The sequence below is a fragment of the Panthera tigris genome, chromosome X, assembly GCF_018350195.1.
Source record: "Panthera tigris isolate Pti1 chromosome X, P.tigris_Pti1_mat1.1, whole genome shotgun sequence".
In the NCBI taxonomy this organism is placed as follows: domain Eukaryota; kingdom Metazoa; phylum Chordata; class Mammalia; order Carnivora; family Felidae; genus Panthera; species Panthera tigris.
Window position 1 is genome coordinate 90307777 of NC_056677.1, and position 22700 is coordinate 90330476.

The window sequence follows — 22700 nt, forward strand, 5'->3', positions numbered from 1 at the left end:
GTTGGCTGCGGGCCAAGAGTAGTGCTTCGGGCCTTTTTGGAGGTAGGCAAAGGTAGCCCTGGTACAGATGAGCTCCAATAATCACATCTTTAAAGCTCTGTTGTTTACCGACCCCAGTATCAGGATGGGGACAGGATCTGAACAAAGGATATACACAGTATATGTCAGGATTAGTGAACCTGACAGTCCTCAGGATGACTCAGTGGAAAGTTGCTTAAGTGCTTGCTCGAAATGATTCACTGCCTGGAGACTCCATGGCAAATGAGATTCTTAGGCTAAACTGGGCTGTACGGTTTGTCCACCGCCCTGAACTCAGCACAAAGCAAGCAGGCCGACCCTAAGCAAGGGAGCAGACTCTTGGAGGGTCTGATGAGGGTCTCAGCCTGCTGGGCGGATGTAGCCTCCTCTGTGGCCACTGGCTGCCCTCTGGGGGTGGGGGTGTATACGGCGTGGCTGGAATGCTAGGAATCCTGGACTGACTTAGCAGGCACTCCAATTGGCTTGGTGTTCTACATGCTCCAAAGATTTTCTCCAGTGTCCTTGGCATCCAATGACTATACTTGGGCTTAAGATTTTTAGGGCTGGGCGGGTCCCTGGAAGCCTTCTATCTCAACACCAGATCACTCTTTCATTAGGTGGTACCAACAAACGAGCTGGCCATTCCACTGCAGATGGGACCCAGGCCATTTGCTCCCTTGCCTCAGACTGGCTCTTGGCAGGGCCACCTGGAGGAGCCAGCTGCTTGGCTAAGACTCAGCCTTTGGTGGCTGGTAACAGGTTTTGCTTCAACTCAGCTATTTCTGAGTTACTGTCGGTTGGCTCTGGGTTGGGGACAAAGGCCTGAGGTGGGAAACAGAAAGAGGAAAAAAGAAGATGAAAATGTATACTTCACTTGGACTTAGGAGTCGAATGGTCTTCTTTTAGCAGTCGATTCTGAAGTCAGTGTGGACTGGATGTTTCCTCTCAGTTTCTAAGTGGACCGGTAAGATATTGCTCTCAAGTCCTACTCGAGGGATCTTTTGTTCTAGGTGATTGCTTGTGTTTTGCTGGGGAAAAGTGGAGAAGGGAGAGCGTTATGCCTGATGTTCCTGGTTACCATCAAGTTTAGAGGATTCAGAATGCAGGTAGGCCCTAGAGAACAACGGGCTACAGCAGTTTCACTGGCCTGCGAGGCAGCTTCCAGAGGTGCCCTAGTTTGCACCTGAGTGCCTGCACAAGCCATGGTCACGTCCACGGAGTAGAGGCCCTACCTCCCTGGGCTGAGACAGCATGAGCACGAGCCGACTCAAACACACTGAACGTCTGAGACAGAAACAGATTTTCTCGGAAAATGTAACATAAAAAAGAACAGACAACGGGAAGGCCTTCGAGAATTCATTCATCCCATGAACGTGTGTCCAGAGTCTACACTGTGCCTTGGCACATGAGGAGATAAAGACAGACTTGGGGTCCAAATTATTTTCAAATATGAGGGCACTAATCTCAGTTATAAAGAGTGAAAAGAGTGGAAAGAAAAAGGGCATTTACTTTTCTGAAGCATGGTCCAGGAGGCAGGGAGATCCAGGTTCCAGGCTCAGCTACTTATAATGAGCGCTGTGGTTTCAGGCAAATTACAGTCTTTCTCAGTCTCCCCACTTGACAAATGTGAGGGGAAGGGGCTGGACAAAAGAATCTCTTCAAGACATGATTTTCTGTGGTTTTAGAATCTACCATTCCTGTCCTCAACAAATAAATAATTGTAAGACACTGAACAGATGGGCAGAAGGTACGGAATTAAACTCAGTGCAACAGAAAAGTACCCGATGAACGGTACAGAGCCATGCTATGCACTACAGTAGCTACTAATTACGTGTGCCTGTGCATATTGAAACTAACTGATGTTAAATAACATTTTAAATGCAGTTCCATAAGAGACTCTTAAATATGGAGAACAAATAGAGGGTTACTAGAGGGGTTGTGGGAGGGGGGGATGAGCTAAATGGGGAAGGGGCATTAAGGAATCCACTCCTGAAATCATTGTTGCACTATATGCTAACTAACTTGGATGTAAATTAAAAAAAATTTTTAAATAAATAAATAAGTAAATAAGTAAATAAATAAATAAATGTAGTTCCTCAATCACACTAGTCACATTTCAAAAGCCCAACGGCCACATGTGCTTGTGGCTGCCATATTGGATGCTAGAGATACAGAAGAGCTCCATCATTGCAAAAGGTTCTGTTGGACAGCACCGGTATAGACAACTTGCATCAAAGATAACCAGAGAACACAGAACTGCTCCTCTGTGCCTTTTAGGTCTGGGCTCATCGTGCCTGTCCAGCTGTGACCAAAGCTGACGCTCCCCGACGGTGGGGCTGTGCTCTGGCCCCCACTATTGCCTTCCTCAGAGAGCTCAGCTGCTCTACACTTCCTCCACTGACTCTGCTCCTTTGATCTTCTCGCAGGGCCTTTAGGAAAGCCAACAGCCATCCAGTCCTCTCATGAAAAATTCCCTTTTAAACAGACATATGAATAATCTAGATAATACAACAATGCGTGCATCTTTTAGAGTTCCCTGGGCAATTTGCAAGAGCTACGGTATGTAAAGTCTGACAGGGACCAGTTCCATTGATCAGCACTGTATTTATTATTTGGGAGAAGCAGGCATGGCCAAGACTGAGGATAAAGTCCTTACTTGCTCCCTCCACAGCACTCTTAATAACATGAAAAAAAAAATCATCCCATGTAATCCCAAAGACTGATTTCAAATCAAAACAAAGCAAATAAAGGAAAGCAAAACAGAAGAAGAGTTAACACAGTCACAGGGGCTACCCAGGGTTCCTCTAGCTCATGGGATGGGTGTGGGTCTGAGTGTAAGGGTAGCAAGACTGTGTTTGTGAGGGTCATGTGTGTGTGAGCGGGGATGGGGGGGCAAACTTGGAGGCTTGCAGAGCGAGGGCGCTTAGGCAAATCTCTGACTTAGAGGAGGAGTCTCCGTTCCTCTTGGTGGGGAGAGGAGAATTTAACTTTTGTCAGACAACCTCACTGCCCCATTCCTCTCAAGGTGGGGGGGGGGCAGGGAGGACAGTGTCATAACACAGATAGTGTTAACGGCTGCTATTTTAACAATCAAATTCACTGCCCTGCGGCTGCCAGGAGAAACGGAACAGTCTTACTGCAAAGGGTGCAATTTTAAAAAAATCAAATAAATAGCTGAAGGCACACTCACATTGAACTTGTGCCCAACTCAGTGTCAATCAACAAGTTTCCATTGAATGCTGGACAAGCCAACCCGCCTTCCAAAGGGAACACAGAAAACATTGTAAGTTCAGTTTGGGGGCAGCTGGATGATCTTTATGTATCCTGTCCCAGTTTTCTTTTTTCCCTTTTTGCTGCTTCCCTTCTCCAGCTAAGACTTTGTTCCCTCATCCAGCCCCTCCCAAGTTAATTTCTTTCTAATGCATCTTCCCGGCTCTGGCCCTAAGTGCTGTGATTCTTCCATTTTGTGAACCCACGCAGGAGAACAACGGACGGGGGACCTGGGCCTAAAGGCAGGTTTGCACCATCTGTGAAACAACAGCTTCCCACCTTGCATGCCCTCCAAGTGGAGGTGAAGAAAGTAAACCCAAACATACACAAAGTAATGCTATGCCTCCACTTGAGAAAATTGACAGTTTGATAAGTGACGTCCTAAGAGATTATATAGTTCCAGGTTGAGGATGTGGCCTAGCTAGGCACAGATTGGAAACTAGCCAGATAGAGCCATGAAGTCTTAGCATCAAATCTTTATCTCCATCCTGGCCAGCATGTTCTCACCTTCCCAGACTCCACTGTGTGGCCCTACACTCTCAGGGGCACCTGGGTGGCTCAGTCGGTTGAGCGTCCGACTTTGGCTCAGGTAATGATCTCACGGTTCGTGACTTCGAGCCCCGCATCGGGCTGGGTGCTGACAGCTCAGAGCCTGGAGATTGCTTCAGATTCTGTGTCTCCCTCTCTCTCTGCCCCTCCCCCATTCACACTCTTGTCTCTCCCTCTCTCTCTCACACACACACAAAAATAAATAAACATTAAAAGAAGTATAAAAGGAGCCTGCATTTCTCGAGAGCGGGCTATGGACTGGGCTTGGTGCTAAGCCCCTTACATGTATTAATTCATTTAATCTTCACGACAGTCCTTCAAGGTAGGAGCTCTTATTATCCCCAGACACCTGCTCACACACACAGAATCTCACCCACTCACACGTGCACGTCACATACTCTCATACTCGCAATGAGTGTGTGGTCACTGAACAAAGAAAGGCCCTCGGCACTATCTCCTCAGTGCTTAGTTCTTCAAAAAGTCTTCTCCCCCAAGTCTGTCCCCCTGACATCCAGAATTCTATCTGTTGTGAATTCTTTAAGTGAAGTATTGACCTTTCTGCTGCTACAGGGTGAACCCTCCCTGGAAGGGATCACTCAGCCTCGTTCTCCTCAGACATTAGTGCCTGTATGAGAGCTGAGTGGTGTGGACAGACGTGAGGATTTGGGGAACTGAAAGAGAGAACAAAAAATGTCTGGGGGCACTGAAGACAAACTTCATCTACTCCCGATGTGTGCGGTGGGCCGGCTCTCCAAAATTAACTTCTAACTGTAGGGCATGCGAGGCCCTTTGAGACTCGGTCCCCACCGATTTGACCTCTCGAGCCTCCTCCCTCACAGACCATACCCACTCCAGTCACGGTCCCACACGTGCCTCGGCACGTGCCCTCCCTTTCCTCCTCCTCCATCTGGAAAAGCTCCATTTGTCTGTCAGAACCCAGCTTGAGTAGTGACTTTTCTCTGAGGAGCCTGGCTCTTAGCTCTTGGAGAGTGTCTCTTCTCTTCCCTTCTCTGTCTGCCCAGCCCTGTCCACACCTCTACTGAAGTACTCATCACACTATGTTTTAGTGATCTCGTTAGGCCTGTCTCCCCACCGAGACTGTGGGCTGTCTGAGGCAGGGACTTTGAAACCTCACCACCATTCATGGGACCTGGCCCAAAGCTTGTACTCTGGAAATGTTTGTGAAATGAAGGAATAAGTGAGTGAGTGAGTGAGTGAGTGGACACGAACTGCCAACTTCTGGCTGGGAGGAGACTCCCTTCCCTGGCCTCCTCTGAATAAGGCTGCGGTCCAGTGTTTATCAATAGGGCCACCGGTGGAATTCGGATGGGACGTTTCTTCACTGCACTGCGTTCCCACTCACACCGTGGAACACGAAGCATCCCTGGTTCCTGCCTAGTCAATGCCGAGGACATCGCCCAGTCGCTGTGATGACCAACATAGTTCCCCAACATTTCCAAAGCCCTGGGAGAAGGGCGGGGGCACTGCTCCTCCGGGGCTGGGAGGCAACACTATGGCAAGAGCTCTTTGCCCGGAGCCTGGTGGTCAGAGAGACCCCCTGCAACCAGATGCTGGATGACAGGCTCCAGCCAGAACATGAATTCGTAAGAGCGTAGACTGAAGCACTCCCGGCCTGCTAAGAGGAATCATGGCTGCCTAATCAGCGCTCAACAACGCAGAGCAATGAAGCCCGCTCAACGTTTTTTTTTGTGACTGGAGGCAAGGGGCAGGCCTAGCCAAAAGAAAAAACACACCCAGTCAAGCTTTCATGGCAGTCCGGAGATTGTTACCTCGTCCCAGCATTGCCCCTACGTCTCTGCTAAGTGCTCACCCTGCTCTGGGAGCATCAGCATCACTGAGCAGCACAGCATACTCAGCACCTCTGAAAATCTCATCGGTGGGAAATAGAAAGGAAAGGCAGAGAGGATGCCATTTATTTTGCCCCTCCTGCCTGACACTCACTAAACCTGTCACCTGTTTCCTTTGGAGCCCCCCCAACCCTCAACTTTTCCCTCAGGCTGGAGACATATGGTCAGTGCCTGTTTGTGAAGCTGCTGTCATTGGGATCTACGGGAACACATACTGAAATGCCCGAGTGTCAAGCTTTGCCCACATTCCCTATTAATGATGCAATCTGGGGACTTGGGGTTCAAATTCCTTCTTTCCCCTGCTGGATACCGCCTTGCTTATATACGCACCTCTTTATGCTTTTCAAAGCAATTTCCCATGTCAACTTTGTTTTCATTGTCAGTGCAAACCTTAGTAGAAAGCAGGAGTTATCACTCTCGTTTTACAAGTTGAGGAGACAGGCACACAGAGGCCAGTTAGGTCTGGACACGTTCCACAGTGAATCGGGGGAAGAGCAGGGTCATTCTCCCATCTCCCTTCTGGCCCTATGCCTTCCTGCTCCCATGACAGCACAGTTCAACCTCACCTCGGGGGAGAGAATGTGTACCCCACAGGAGCAAAGCTCTCTCCCCTTCCCAAATGTGGTCTTGATTCTGAAAGCCAATGATTGGGCCCTCTGCTCAGTGATACAGACCTGAAGCCGGAAGGCTTCATATGGATATCAACTTACTGGTGCACTCTGCAGTTCAGAGGGCAAAGCCCCAAATGCCCCCAAATGCCTTCTTATTAATTCCAAGGGGAGGGCACGCCCTTTCTCCAGGCTTTGGTACTAATCTGCTTTGTGGGGGGAAAAAAAAGAAAGAGAGGAAGAAAAAGAAAAGACCAGACCAGAGCAAACAAAACCAAAGCAAACACCAAGAAGACCAAAATAATGTAAACAATTAGACAAAAATAACAGGTCCCAAACAGCCAAATGCATAAACACAATCCTATGCTTAACTGTAACATTTAAAAGTTTTCTGGTCACCGTTTGCTTCCAATCATAACCATGCCAAAACAAAGGAAAACATACTATCATTTAAAAATATATCATGCTGGGTACACCTGGGTGACTCAGTCGGTTAAACATCCGACTTCGGCTCAGGTCATGATCTCACAGTTCATGAGTTCGAGTCTCGCATAGGGTTCCGTGCTAGCAGCACGGAGCCTGCTTGGGATTCTCTCTTTCCTCTCTCTCTGCCCCTCCCCTGCACACACTGTTTCTCTCTCTCTCAAAATAAATAAATAAACTGGGGCGCCTGGGTGTCTCAGTCGGTTGAGCATCTGACTTCAGCTCAGGTCATGATCTCATGGTTCATGAGTTCAAGCCCCACATCAGGCTCCGTGCTGACAGCTCAGAACCTGGAGCCTGCTTCAGATTCTGTGTCTCCTTCTCTCTCTGACACTCCGTGGTTCACACTCTCTCTCTCTCTCAGAAATAAATAAACACTAAAAAAATTTAAAACAAATAAATAAACTTAAAAATAAAATATTTTATACCGGGAAACAGAACTTATGTATCTAAAACATAAACAGACAGCAGAATTGATGATTATAAAGCAAACACCCCTGTAACTACCATGTAGGTCAAGAAAGAGAGTATGGCTAACACCCCAGAAGGCCCATTCTCTCCCCACTGGAGGGAACAACAGTACTGACTTTTGGGACAATCACTGCCTTTTTTCTTTTTACTACCGTTTTATCACATGTATATAACTTCCTTAAACAATATAGTTTCATTTCGCCTGTTGTGAACTTCATATTAATCAAAACACACTGAATGCACTTGTTCATGGACATGTGTCTTGCTTTTTTATTCAATGTCAAGCTTGAGCTGTAAGATGTCGACTTTTAAAAGACTTCTGCTCCCTTCTCCGTGCCGAAAAGCACAGGTGAGCTTTGAAACAACAGGGGTTTGAACTGCACAGGTCCACTTATACACAGATTTTTTTTTTTTTATAAACTCAGTACACTACCATGCACGTGCTTTCTCTTCCTTAGGATTTTAATGTTTTCTTTTCTCTAGCTTCCTTTATTGCAAGAACACAGCACTTAATACATATAACATACAAATATGTGTCAACTGTTCATGTTATCAGTGAAGCTTCCAGTTCAGCAGTAGGCTATTTGTAGTTTTTAGGAGAGTTGAAAATTATACCACATTTTCCACTGTGGGGCATCAGTGCCCCTCACCCCTGCTCAAGTTCATCATTCAAGGGTCAACTGTGTTTCCTTGTAGTTAACATTGTTCTCCTGCAGCCCATTTCTGTCCACTCTCCACCTTTGGAGGTGGAAGAAAAAAAGCTGATCAGCATCCTCTAGGACCCATTTATTTATCTTTCAGAAGGATGTTTGAGTCCTTCCTTTATGGGGCTCAGTAATTACACTTTTCCTTCAACACTGCCTCTTAGGTTTCATACTCTGATCCTTTAATAATCTTTTTAATGAAACCATACTGAATGGCTCCAGACATGATTTCCTTCAGCGAAGCAATCTCAGAAGAAGCCCTTTTGGAAATACACTTCTCTAGATCAAGAGAAACAGGGACACAGCTCTGCCCCTATGGATTTCTCCAGAAGACGACAAAAGCTGCCGGTCAATCAGCTGCTAACAGATGACACTGTCTGAAGTTCTGTAGGAAACATTAACAAGGAATACGTCGGTCATTACTGCCAGTTACCGCTTATCGTGGCCGTCAATGCTCAAGGCAGTGTGGTCTCTGGAGCCTTCCTTATCCTGTGAAAAGTGTGCTCTGACGATCGACATTTGCTAGATTCTTCTAAGACCCCTTGGTCATCTTCTGACTTCACTTGCTCATCTCTGCCACCAGCCTCTAGTCAAATTTCTTCTCTGCCTTCTTCCGCATTTGAGAAAGAAAGGCACACCATACCATGGATGAACCTCGAAGACATTGTGCTAAGTGAAGGAAGGCAGTCACAAGAGGAAACATACTGTATGACTCCACTTACAGGAGGTACCTAGAGCAGTCAAATTCATAAAGACAGGAAGAAGAATGATGGCTGCCAGGGGCTGAAGGAGGGGGAAATGTAGATTTGTTTAATGGTGACAGAGTTCCAGCTTGAGAAGATGAAAAATTCCCCAAGATGGATGGTGCTGCTGGTTGCATAACAACATGAATGTACTTAGTGCCACAACACTGTACGCTTAAAAGTGGTCAAAATGGTGGGGCGCCTGGGTGGTTCAGTCCGTTAAGCATCCGACTCATTTTGGCTCAGGTCACGATCGCACGGTTCGTGAGATCGAGCCCCGTGTCGGGCTCTGCGTCGAAAGTGCAGAGCCTGCTTGGGATTCTCTTTCCCCGCCTCTCTCTCTGCCCCTCCTTTGCTCTCTCTCTCTTTCTCTCAAAATAAATAAATAATACAACATTTAAAAAATATTAAAAAGTGGTTAAATGGTAAATATTGTTATGTATATTTTACTACAATAAAATTTTTTACATAAGAAGACATTAAAAAGTAGAAAGAAAAGAAAGGAGGGAGGGAGGTGAGAGGCAGGGAAAGAGAAAGGGAAACAAAGAAAAAGCAAGGAAGAAAGCAAGCCAAATTTCCCTGCCTCTCCTTCTCACTCCCCATTTCTGTCCTATTAAAATCATAAAGGAATCCACCATATAAAGGGTATGGGGTTGAGTGTGGACTCTGATTTGGCCTTAGATCCTTGAAGGCATGACCTTGTGAATGTGAAAAAGAAAATCAACGTTGCACGAATTTGCTAAAGGAAAGAAAACTCGAGCTTACAGGGTCACTTACCTAATTTTTATGTTTTAAAAGTAACTTGTACTCCCAAGTTTGATGTCTTTCCCTTTCTCTCCAATTAAAAAGAAAATCCAACCAACCATCTTCCTACCCACAACTTTGATTTATCCCTTTCTCTGGTGCCCAGCTGGCTCAGTCGGTACAGCATGCGACTCTTGAACTCAGGGTTGTGAGTTCTAGCCGCACATAGGGCGTAGACCCTAGTTAAAATTAATATAGATAGATAGATCGATAGATAGATACATACCCCTTTCTTTAAAGATACAGTACATATCCTTCATAGCGTCTCTCCCATTCAAGGAGTACAACCCTATAAAAAACTGTTTCAGCAGCCACCCATCTACTACTGACTCACCTCCCACTCTCTGAGTCTTAGCGTCTATGTGGCAAAGACAAGAGACAAACATCAAGCCATTTATACAATAGACTATTTTGATGGCCAAAAGTGGAGTCTTGCAAGGAGGTGGATTTTGGAACAAATTTCAATAACTGACACCCTAAAGTCTGCCAGTTTCTTAAATCACTTTTAGGGAATAGCTGACAGTGTAAAACTCTAAATACAAAAATCAGATGAAAATCATTCTAATAAAGACTGTTATTTATCTTAGTGGCTGCATCCAAAACCCTGGAGTGAAACCCTTTGGCTCTAGGCAACAGATAGCAAGGATATTTGGTTACTTCGAGAACATATTGGTTTTAAATTAACAACCCCAAAGTGAAAAACTGGAGAGCTGGCAACTCATCCTAGAAACCACCGTGTCCTCTGCCACGAATAAAGAACTTGCCCTTGATATTACAGAGAGGCGTGGTGCTCTGCAGGGCTGTGGAACGGGTAGAGCCGGACTCTCTAGCCTCCCCTCTTCAACCCCCACACACCAAATCTCTTCCAGGTACCCAGGCCAGTGGCCTCGGGATCTCCCCCCACCCAGCCACCCCCACTCTCTACCGTTGAATTCTGCTTTCTAGATGCTGTGTGCAGACTGAATTGAAATCGTTAATAAGAGTCAAGATCCCACTTTCAAAGGTAGATTGATTTCTCAGGAATCAAAGCCTGAATTAAGAAGGTGAAGCTGTAACAATGATAGCATTTCAGGTGTCAGGCAACCTGGCAGGAAGTGGGGAAGGAGAGGGGGAGGCTGTTGCAATGCGGGCTAGACAGGTCTTGGAATCACAGGTGATGGGAAATCGAGGTAATAATCTCCTGCCCCACTTACTCGGAAAGCAGGCCCCGGTTTAAGAGTCAGCCCTGCAACCAGAAGAATGCTCAGTAAAGGACATCTTACTAATCCTTTCCTTAAAATACCCTAGATGTGACTCCTATTCCAAACTAAGTTGAAAACAGACTAAGCTGAAAACACTGATTTTATTTCAAACTATGTTGATTGCTTTTCCCTTTGAGAATTTCATTTGTTTATCAGCAGAAATTCCTGGGCTAATTCCGAGAAATGCCATTCATTTCTTGCCAACAACAAGTCATGGACAATGGGCGGGGTAGAAGGGAGAGCTCCCCACAGAGGGTCCTTCTTTCTGGACACAACGGCCAGGGGCTCTGAATGTGGAAGACGGCAGAAGAGCAAAGCTTTACGTGGGAGCCCCGGGAAAGCAGGGAGGCTGGCCACATGGAACAGTGTGCACATGTGACTTTAGGGTTGACCCTGGGAACGTGTCACGCAATCAAAGTATGTTTCTGAGGTACTTCTGTTCCCTATTACAGGAGAAACAATGTTGTCGTGTTGCCCCTGGCCCTTTGCACATGCACAGGGTCCTCTACTTGAGGATCGTGTAGGCAGTGCTCTTAACCTCCTTTATCAAGATGTTCCCTGGGACTTCCAGGCAGTCCCCAGTCCAACTGCATCAGACCTCACTGAGGTGCTTGTTTAAAGTATAGAATACCCACTGCAGCCCAACTGAATCAGAATTTTTAGTGTTAGGTCTGGGAGTCTGCATTTTATCAAATCTCTCCAGGTGGTCCTTAAGCACACTCAAGTTTGAGCAACACTAGTTTGGGGTCTTGTTGTAAAAGGGCCTGATTCCCTAACGAACTTCTCCAAACTAAGCTGCTCTATTATAACTTATTGCTATAATAAATGACTTCTGGAAACTGAATGGCATAATCCAAGACTTCTTAAAACATACAGTAAAAAAACACTAATCCTTCAGAGTGCCTTGCAAAAAAAACAGCTGAATCAGTTTGAAAAATATTGCACTCCATACACACCTCTGATAGATTCATAGTGTATATTAATATATTAAAGGCTCTGAGAAGTCCTGCATCAAACAAAACATATTTACCTTTCTCTAATCCAAAAAGTTTATCTGCCCAGAAACTCTCAAGTTTATTTGCCCATGTAAATGTTTTCCCTAGTGAGCTCAATTACCATCCCATACAATTGTGTTCCTTGCAACAAACTTTGGAAAAACACTGCTTTAACCCAGAAGAGTGACTGCGGTGGTGGAGGTTTCTTAAATATAGAAAACAAATGGAAGATGCATTTGGGACAAATGGGACTTGTCAGTATCCCTCAATGAAGTGCCACCTTCTTTATCTTTTTGTGGGATCAGCTTTGCTTAACGTTCATTGAAAGAAAGAGAGAAGTTTTACTCTATGAAGCAAAGGCACAGTTTTCCTAAAAGTCTTATTCTTAGATGACATAAGGGCTTCCAACATACTGACAGGAAATCCCATTCTTTTTCATTTTTAAAAAAACTTTACTATTTATTTCTGAGAGATAGAGACAGAGCATGAGCAAGCAGCGGGGGCGGGGCGGGGGGGTGGACAGATAGAAAGGGAGACACAGAATCCGAAGCAGGCTCCAGGCTCCGAGCTGTCAGCACAGAGCCTGACACGGGGCTTGAACTCAAAGACCGTGAGATCATGACCCGAGCCGAAGTCCGATGCTTAACCGACTGAGGCACCCCGGCACCCCTCCCATTCTTTTTCAAAAGCAACTAAATCCCCAGGGTTTACCAGAGACAATGATCACCTCACCTGGACAGGAGACAAGTTGGGTACCATTTTCCTGAAGGAAGTTTTAACCCTTCATACTCTGTGTTCAAGGGCCAAGTGTATGAGGAAAATAATAGAAATAAAGCATGGAAGACAGTGAAAGTCACTATGATGTGAAAGAACAGACTGTATAGATATGGAGGGTCTAGTGACCAAAAGAGACTATCTCTGTGGATACCTCTCAAACATTGGTATAAGAAACTAACTAACAATAATAGGGGCACCCGAGTGGCTCGGTCGGTTAAGCATCCAACTTCGGCTCAGGTCATGATCTCGTAGCTTGTGAGTTCGAGCCCCGTGCTGGACTCTGTGCTGACACCTTGGAGCCTGGAGCCGCCCTTGGATTCTGTGTCTCCCTCTCTCTCTATTCCTCCCTTATTTGCGCTCTGTCTATATCTCTTTCAAAAATGAATGAACATTTTTAAAAATTTTTTAAAGAGAAACTAACAGCAACAACAATAATAAAGTAAAGCTCCTGCTATCCAGAGACCAATGTTCTAGAATCCTCAGGGTTTGGGATGGCTTTTTTGGATAGTTTTTTTTTTTTTTTTAAATACATTCTTCTTTTGCGGACAAGGAAATGGCCCCCAACTGATCATCTTGCATACAGAGTCGCATTAAATGGAAAGACTATGGCAGCTGGCTGTTAGTGTTTAAAAGGAGTTGACCCTTTTCAATAAAATCAAAAGGGGATACAGAATTCAGAAAAGAACCAAAGGAGAGAGGAAAGAGCAATGGAGATCACACACGAATGATGGCAATAGCAGCACTCAGCAGCCATGTGGATGGAAGGCAGCAGATACTCAAAGAGTTGAACCAAAAGAAGATGGGGTGGCTTTGAAATCCAGAAGAGATTCTTCAGTGAGTTACACATATAATCACTATACGACTCAGAAATCCCACTCTCAGGTATATCCCCCAAATAACTGAAAACATATGCCACAGAACAACTTGTAAATAAATGTTCACAGCAGCACTGTTCACAACAGCCAAAAGGTGGAAAGAACCCAAATGTCCATGCTTCCATTTACATGAAATGGCCAGAATAGGGAAAATTCATATAAACAGAAAGCAGATTAGTGGTTCCCAGGGACTAGTGGAGAGAGGGGATAATGATCGTTTAAGGGGCACAGGGTTTCCTTCTGGGGTGCTGAAAAATTTGGGGACCTAGATTAGAGGTGATGGTTGCCCCCCATTGTGAATGTTCTTAATGCCACTGAGCTGTACACTCTAAAATCATAAATTTTAGGTTATGTGTACTTTACCACAATAACAATTAAAGAAACCCCCCCCTTGAACTTTTGCCCTAAAAAACACTGGAGGGAGTAAAACAAGGCTTGTTTGCTTGATTCACGTAACACTAGCAGTCACAGACATGGGCACATAGTCATAGGACAGGAAGGGGAACACAATGTGTAGAGAGTTCAGCGATTAAAGATCAAAAACCAGATTCAGAGTGGCCGAGTGACCTGCAACCCTCACTAGGAACTGTCAAAGGCCGAATGCTGTGTCTCCACCTCATCTTATAAAGGCTATTTCCACTATGGTACAGATTTGCATGATCCGATCTTGTTCAGATGCGAGTGGTAAATAAGAGAATGCTATTGGTATAAAGTAGAAACTGCATTGGTTCATACATGACTTTCCCCAGCACATTAACATTTTGCACCATCAAGGGACAGCAGCATCACCAAGGGACAGCAGCACCATCAAGGGACAACATGAACACAACTGAAATCAGCAAGTTGTGAAAACATACAGTAATCTGCCCAATCCCCTTTCACCCCACATTCTTCCTCTTGGCTCAGTTTGGCCATACTTGTAAGTCTTGCAAGTGCTTGTAACAAGACTCTTTCTGATCTTTGCGCATTTTTCTCTTGTCTCTAAAACTCAGCAGTTTCAAATCTTCTTTCTTCCCCCTTTCCCCAAGCTGATGACACCATTTTAAAACGTGAAGTCTATACTTACTGTAATATTCTTTTATTTATTAGAAATCTAAGATGCCTTTTTAAGCCATGCTAGTTGTTTATTAATATAGTTCTTTTGTTAGTACTTTGGTTACAAAGTTGCATAAGTTTCCAGTTATTTTCTCCAATCTTGTTTGTTCTTTGAGCCTTGTTATTTTTCAGCATATAATTTTGCAGAATGTGGGGATTTTCAAAAACGCATCTATGGCAGCCACTCTGGAAAACAGTACAGAGTTTCCTCGAAAAGTTAAAAATAGAACTACCCTATGATCCAGCAATTGCACTACTAGGTATTTACCCAAAAGATCCAAAAATACTGATTCCAAGGACTACACAAAGCCCAATGTTTATAGCAGCATTATCAACAATAGCCAAATTGCGGCAAGAGCCCAATGTCCATCAACTGATGAATGGACAAAGCGGAGGTGGTATATATGGAGTGGAGTATTACTCAGCCATCAAAAAGAATGGAATCTTGCCGTTTGCAACAATGTGGATGGAACTAGAGAGTATCATGCTAAGCAAAGTAAGTCAGTCAAGGAAAGACAAATACCATATGATTTCACTCATATGTGGAACTTAACAAACAGAACAAATGAACGTGGGGGTAGAAAGAGAGCCGAACCAAGAAACAGACTCTTAACTAGACAGAACACACTGATGGTTACCGGAGGGGAGGCGGGTAGAGGGAAATAGGGGGCAGGGATTAAGGAGGGCACTTGTCATGATGAGCACCAGGTGTTGAATGGAAGTGATGAATCACTCTATTCTACACCTGAAACTAATATTACACTGTATGTTAACTAACTGGAATTTAAATTAAAACTTGAAAATGTAATTAAGAAATACACATATCACATTATGGCAGAAATGCTTGTATCTGCTATCTAGTTCACAACCCAACTCCCGTCAAGAGACAAATAATGGGGCACCATGGTTCAGTGGGTTGAGCATTCAACTCTTGATATTGGCTCAGGTCATGATCTGAGTTGGGGATGGAGCCCCAGGTCCAACTCTGCACTGAGCGTGGAGCCTACTTAGGATTCTCTCTCTCCCTCTCCCCCACTCATGCTCCCCCCTCTCTCTCAAGAAAATAAAATAAATTTTTTTCAAAATAAAAAAAGAGACAGACAAATGGCATAGGGTTTCCAGCTTCTCCTTACAGTAACACACAGATTATAGTGCTATACTGGAAAGGTCATTTCTTTAACCTCCCTTGAATTTAAAAGACTGTGGCGAGGGATACCTCTCTTGGTAAAGCCACACTATCACTGTCCCTTAAAATCACATCATGGAACTAATATTTTTTCACCGTTAGCCAATAGGGAACGCTGTGGATTAGGTCTCTGGTAAGAGATAAAATCAGGTATGTTGGCAATTTTATAACAGCTCTTTAATGACCCACGGATGCTAGAAAACCCCAACAGGAACCCAAATTTCTGAATTCTGAGTAGCGAATTAAGATTAGCCATTAAAACAATTGTAGATAGTATCATGATTTAGACTCCTGGTGCCTATAAAAGTCTTCTTTTCATGATAAAATTATATATAAAGAACAAAAGGAAAGGAGCCCTGTCCTTTCTCTCTTCCTCTCCGCTTTACCACTCCACTTCACCAAAAGAGATCTGGAATTTTGTTCCTATAAATCTCTCAATATCATGGACTATGAGAGTCCTGCTTATTGACTGGGTTGGATTTAGTGACCCTTCTGACTTCTGTGCAGTCTTGACTTTGTCATTAAGAATGTTCTAAATTTGAGGCACCTGGGTGGCTCTGTGGGTTAAGCATCTGACTCTTGATTTTGGCTCAGGTCATGATCTCGTGGTTCATGAGACTGAGCCCTGAGTCGGGCTCTGCGCTGACACTGTGGAGCCTGCTTGGGATTCTCTCTCTCCTTCTCTCTTTCTCTCTGCCCCTCCCCTGATCACTCTCTCTCTCAAAATAAATAAGTCTAAAAAAAAAAAAAAAAAAGAAAGAAATGTTCTAACTTCCATGCAGCACCTGCCTCTTCAGGCACAGTAGAGCACGCTGTCATATGTGACCAAGACCTGACCTCTCTGCCCCAGATACTTGGGGAAGCCCTGATGAAAAAAAATTTTCGTTTTCTCTTCATGGGAATCAATATAGATTTCTCTCTGGTAATTCTGGAAAAGCAGTGTGTGTACTTTGATTGCCACAGTTCAACAGGAACTGCAGGAGACAACCCCAAATACAGGTGGGAACCTCGGAAATTTCCGGGGTAGGGAGTCTGGAGAGCAAGAACCAGGGTGAACAGAGAAACAAATGGGGGGCGAAGGCTCTTGTGTCTTCTCCAACGGAATCTGAGCTCCAGGCGTATCTAGCAGGACCCTCCCACTGAATCCATCTCCAACCATATGAACGTCCCTAGTCAATAGGGCTACAGAATGGTATGCAAGGCCAAACCTTGGGTATATAGCTTCCTCATTTGTTTTCTCGTTTTGATACAGAACTTGTTCATCATCCTGGCCTATAAATCTTCTACTTTGCAATGAAAGCATTTTCATCACAGTGCCTTCCATTGGGTTAAGACAGAAAATTAGAGCCCCTTCCTTTGACCAAACATTCCTGTGGCCCTGAAGGCAGGAGTTTCCTCATGCCTAATAATCACTGGGGCAGAAGGAATACAGAGGAGTCATCACAGCCAGTGCCCTGTCTCAAAGCAGAACAGTGACAACTTTATCTCAGATGGGTGGGTACCTTTTTACTTACAGAAATATGCTGTAAAGAGACAGAAATTCTCCTTAGTCATTTATTCTGGGATTTAACAGCCACCGTGTCCCAAAGTTCATCCCTTTATCAAACTCCATTCTTCTCTGCTATGGTTTAATTAAACCTGTTCACTCTTGTTTGATCTTCAATAGCAAGAAGAGGTGGTTTGCATTCCTGTTCAATATGGCCATGAGAACACAGGAGAGAACTCCCTGCTCTTTTCCCACCAAAGAGTGAGGGATGAAATGTAAAACTAACAATAAAGAAAAATGAGCAAATAAATGAGGGAGTAAGTAAACAAACAAATAAATAAAAAGTTAAAAAAGGTTTTTAGAGAGAGAGAGGGAGACAGGGTGTGAGCAGGAGAGGGGCAGAGACAGAGAGGGAGAGGGAGACACAGAATCCGAAGCAGGCTCCAGGCCCTGAGCTGTCAGCACAGAGCCCCATGCGGGGCTCGAACCCACGAACCTTGAGATCATGACCCAAGCCGAAGTTGGATGCTTAACTGACTGAGCCACCCAGGTGCCCCAATAAATAAAAACTTTGAAACTGCAAAATCATGCCCAGAAACAAAAACAAGACTCCTTGTGGAATAAAACATAGAACAAAAGTACAGCAATAAAGGGAAGGGGCCAAAGCCATATGGTCCATATGGCAGCTAAGACTGGATACAGATAGTTGGGACCAGACAGCCGGGCAAGAACTATGGCCTCCAAGTGGCTTCTCATGTAAAGGTGGAGACTAGGGCCCCACTCCTCCCATGTAAACAGGGATGGACATAGCTCTGCCCACCTGAGGTGGCTCTCCCAAGGTAGGCAGCTGTAGCTGAGGTCACAGTACAGGATCATTATCAGGGACTAGCACTGCACAAGAAAACAGAGGTCGAAATAGACCATCCAGGCATAAGGGAGCCCAAGCTGAAACACTAATGTAAACACTAGTGTAAACACTAATGTAAACACCTGGTTCAGAGCTAAGTGAACTGTGTGGCCTGGAACAATCTTTCCATCAGGAAGGAAGGCCTTATCCAAGCAAACAAGCAAAGAAACATTTTAGAAAACAAGGGGAAATTCAGATCTAAGAAAAGCCGTCAAGAAACCCAGTACGACTGAGAATTCACACCAGGAAAAAATACAAACATTTAACCTATCTAAAATGGACCCTAAATAAACATTTAAATGCATTAAAGAAATAAAGAATAAGGTCCCAAGAAATAATAACAAGGGTTTATAAAACAGCAATATGTAGATATTTTAAAATGTAGTTCAAAAACTTGGGGGGAAATACAGTTATTGAAAATAAGAGAACAAACAGAACCCAACAGATGGCCTGAATAGTAGGCATGAAAAGACCTGAGAAAGAATTCACGAATTGGAGGACAGAACTGAAGTAATATATCATTACGGGGAGTATGCCAAGACAGAAAAAATAAAAGAAGCATGAAGAGATAGAGGATAAATTAAATGAGCTGCAAAAACATATGTCAAAGGCAACTTTGAGAACGAGGAAAAAAGAAGGGTAAGATGTAATGTTCAGAAAAACCATGAGTAAAAATTGAAGAGAAACTTGCGTCTTTTGGCTGAAAAAATGATGGACTGAGCAGGCTAAAGAAAAATAAATCACATATCTACACCATTCGTCATGTGCATCAAAGAAAAAGAGGAAATCTTAAAAGCTGGAAGAAGGAGAAAACAGGTTGCCTAGAAAAGAACTACAATCCAACACCATACTTGTTATCCCCAAAGGAAGGAAGTCAACAGACCATTTATTAGTATCTTCAAAGTGTTGAGGGAAATTTTTTAGCCAGCCAAATTATCATTCAAGGATGAGGGCAAAATAAAGACATTTTTGCATATAAGGATTGGGGAACCTTCGTACTACCTCCCACAGAAAGAACTGTTAAATAAGCCTTAAAGACAAATTTCTCTTTTCTGGTATTGATGGCCTCGATTCCTTTACAACTTGTCTTTTCTCCCAAAGGAACTGCTGGCTTATACTTTGCTTTTTCTCAATACTTGCTTCCTATTCTGCAGCTGGGGTAGGTGATAGCCATATTGCACTCTACCGTCTTCGGCCCTGTGTTTTGTATCTGGGTCATGCCTCAACCTCCCTCCCAGGGAAGAACAATGTCTACATAGCTTCGATACATTCCTATGGCATGAGACCACTTTTGGAGGCTTCCGGTGGAAAACAAAGTGGAAAAAAATCTCCAGATTGGCCTTTTTAATGGGAAATTTTGCTCCCACCTACCAAACCTCTCCTTCGTAATCCAGTTTCAGTAGAAGCAGCAAAGAAAGAAATATCAAACCTGTAAGCCTCATTTAGGGATTTATTACAAAAACCAACTTGCAGGTAGATCTTCTGCCAGGTCAGTCTCTTACATCTTGAAGCACGTACTGTCATCATCAATATTCAGAATGATAAGTGTATGACATGGCATGATCTTTTGCCATGGGGGAAAGAAGTCCCTGTGTTCATCAGCGTGTATTTTCTGATCCAGGAAAGTGTAGTTCACAAAGGGGGTGACCGAGAGGGTTTGGGGGCTTCTTCTCCATTAAACACCTCCATCCCTATAACTGAAATGTTAACTGCATTTTCATTGAACCTTATTCCTAGCCCCATTCCTACCATTGCTGCCCTGACACTTTGGGTTCCTCTCTTTTAAGTTCTGGAAGTTCTTTACTACTTAAAAAAAGCACCACCTACGCCCTAGACTAGTGGTCCTTTGTGTTCGTAGGGTCACGTACACCCCCTTTACAAATACCTGTAAGATTATGGATCGTCTCTAAAGGAGTTTACATGTAGACATTATTACACCAAAAATGAAACCGTTTTAGAGGGTTCACTGACCCCATAAAGCCCACCCACGGACTCCACCTCAAGAACCTCCATCCTAGAGGAAAAAAAGATCAATTTACGTGCCACAAGGCTTCTACTGCCCAGATCCCAAGGCCATCACTTAGCTTTTCCTAGGCCTGCTGTCCGGCCCACAGCATTCTCTTAATCATTCCACGCCTGCATGCCTCTGGTGTGGGAGCCAGGCCCCAGTCAGACGTGAACAAAGTGTCATTGAGGGAGCCGCTGCCTCAGACAAACACCCTAGCCGCAAACCATCAAAGTAGACGGTTCTAACGGCCTTGTGAAAGTCTCTGCCCGCCTCCCCCTTAGATTTGCTCTTAACAATGTGTACATAATAACTGTGCAGTCTGGAGGAGGTGACTATTCAGCAGGCAGGCAGCTTTATACTGTCATAAACCTCACTGGTTCAGCTCCTTTGATTTATGCAATCCCAGCACTAATTGCTTGAGACACGTGCCGCCATGCTACAATTCCTCTGGTGCCTGCTGCCCATGGCAGGAAGAGGCTGTTTATGGCACGAACTCTCTGGGCCACAATTCCCTTCCCCCAACTGACATCCACCTTCAAATGATTAAAAGCCCAATGAAAATCTGTTACTGGGTACCCAATAACTTATTAGAGCTTAGAATGGGCCCCGCTTGGGCTATAAACAGCATTTAGGGGCCAGCATGGCCTGCCTAAAAGCGTCCTATTGTTATTTCTGTCTGGAAGTTTCCCTTCTGGGGAATTAGGCAGATGGAGTGGCTTGGGTGGAAGAGGGAGGAAGGAGAACCACAGCGGGGAAAGAGAGAGGCGATCTGGTTTTACCTGGGCAGCGCGGGCAGCACAGATGTGGAATATGCACAGGGGAGACGCAGTGAAGGCTTGGACATCTGACTCGGCTGCAAAGCACATTCCCATTCTGAAAGAGAGGAGGCAACCACGAGAAAAAAAATGAATGTCTTTCAAAGGTCACCTGTGGTCATGCCAGTCTGGGAAACAGGCACGCAGAGACTCACCCAGACAGCGAATGACGCATTCCCAAGGAGCTGAATGAAATCAGCATTTTCTTCCCTTTTCTCATCACTAGCACGTCTGCTGGGTTGGTGGATAGCTGGCTGGCATATCTTTCTGAAGCTGGGGTCACCACTGCTCTCATTTTCAAAGCCTCCCACCAACTGCGGACAAAAGCTCCTCCTGGCCTGGCTTTGTGGTGTTTCTAGCCTTTCTGGCTCCAGCTGCACATCCACAAGAGCCTAGTCTAATTACACAATCACCTGCTCAATACCACCTGAGGGAAGGGATAACCAGTGATGGGCCCCCCCTTAGCTGCTACCCACCCCTGGGCATGGAGACATCCCTGACACATGGGTCTTGGATTCCACGTAACTCTGCCTGGGTCCAGCAGGCTGAATGCCTCCTCTCCGCCTTTCCTGTTTCAGTCGTAAGTTTTCGGAGAACAAGCTAGGCTTTGGAATTGAGCGGATTACCTAGTGTGCCTGGTGGTGGGGGCGAGGGGGAGGGGGAGGGCGGTGACTGGGTCCCTGCCCAATTTACAATGACAAGATCCCTAGCTCTGACAGCTCTCAGCCATTGCTAGATCATGGGAGGCCTTTGGAAATCAATTGGGCATTAGCATATTTCCATCCATAATTCATTCCAAGCAAGGGTTACTTGCATCTATCACGCTCTTGTGGGGGAAGAGGGTGACAAAGAGGATGTGGAAAGAGAAGATGCCAGCCCTTGAGCTGTTGGATTTGGGATCATATTAACATTTTCCCTGCCCTGCAGACAGCAAAGCTCAGCCCCCAAGGGTTAGCTGTCCATTTCCAATGTGTTGGGTCAAGAATCTGACACAATCTTGTCATACCAGGCAGTTAATCAGTCCCCAGATGCCCTATTTGATACCTGCCCTGGCCATTTAAAGAGGCAGGCTTCTTTGATCCAAATCCAAATGACCTTACCAGAAACCTTTTTCTTTTCTCATGGACTTTCTAGAACAAATTTTTGGAGTGTTGCATTTGGAAACACCACAGAGTCTCCTTTTGTGCCACACTCCTCAGAGCCAGGTGGTATCATCTTGAACTGAAATCACCAAAGCACATCAGAAACCACTCCTTCTGGCTGAGGCCTACGCTGATGCCTCCTTAATGCATTGAACTGAATTCTGTTCTAGAGTTAACAAATTAACAAAAATAACAGTCATAGTGATAGTGATGATGACGATGACGATGACGATGACAGCAGCTGATGTCTCTTGAATGCTGTGACCAAGCACTGTTGTAACTGAAATGTATTAGTGAATTTAATCCTTACCACACCCATATGAAATACATAGTATCATGATCCCATTTTAAAGAAAAAGAAGCTGAAGGGATCGCAGAGAGGTTAGGTAACTTGTCCAACATAACACGGCTCACAGGTGGCAGAGCCTGAATTGGAAACATGGTCTGTCTTGACCCTGGAGCCCGGTAGCCTCTTAATATTACCTCCTACTGCCCCAAGTTTAGATTTTCACATCCTTAAGATTCTAGAAGCCCAAATTTCTGTTTAAATGGCAAAAGAATCTGGCTTGCAAGTGACTGCTTCTGTTCTACCTGGGCACTAGGGAGGAGATACAGTCCTTCCACAAGGTCTCACGTGAGAGGCTGGTCTTGAAAA

At 44.8% G+C, this 22700-nt stretch overlaps 1 protein-coding gene across 4 annotated transcripts in view; it reads right to left on the reverse strand.

Annotated features, from left to right (window-relative positions):
• The window catches only part of CHRDL1 (chordin like 1), a 117990-nt gene that overhangs the window by 62794 nt on the left and 32496 nt on the right, over positions 1–22700 (reverse strand). For all 4 annotated transcript variants that reach the window (XM_042974810.1, XM_042974808.1, XM_042974809.1 and 1 more), the window contains exon 4: positions 20868–20961. In XM_042974810.1, coding sequence (XP_042830744.1) covers positions 20868–20961 — 94 coding nt within the window. The remainder of the gene's footprint in view (positions 1–20867; positions 20962–22700) is intronic.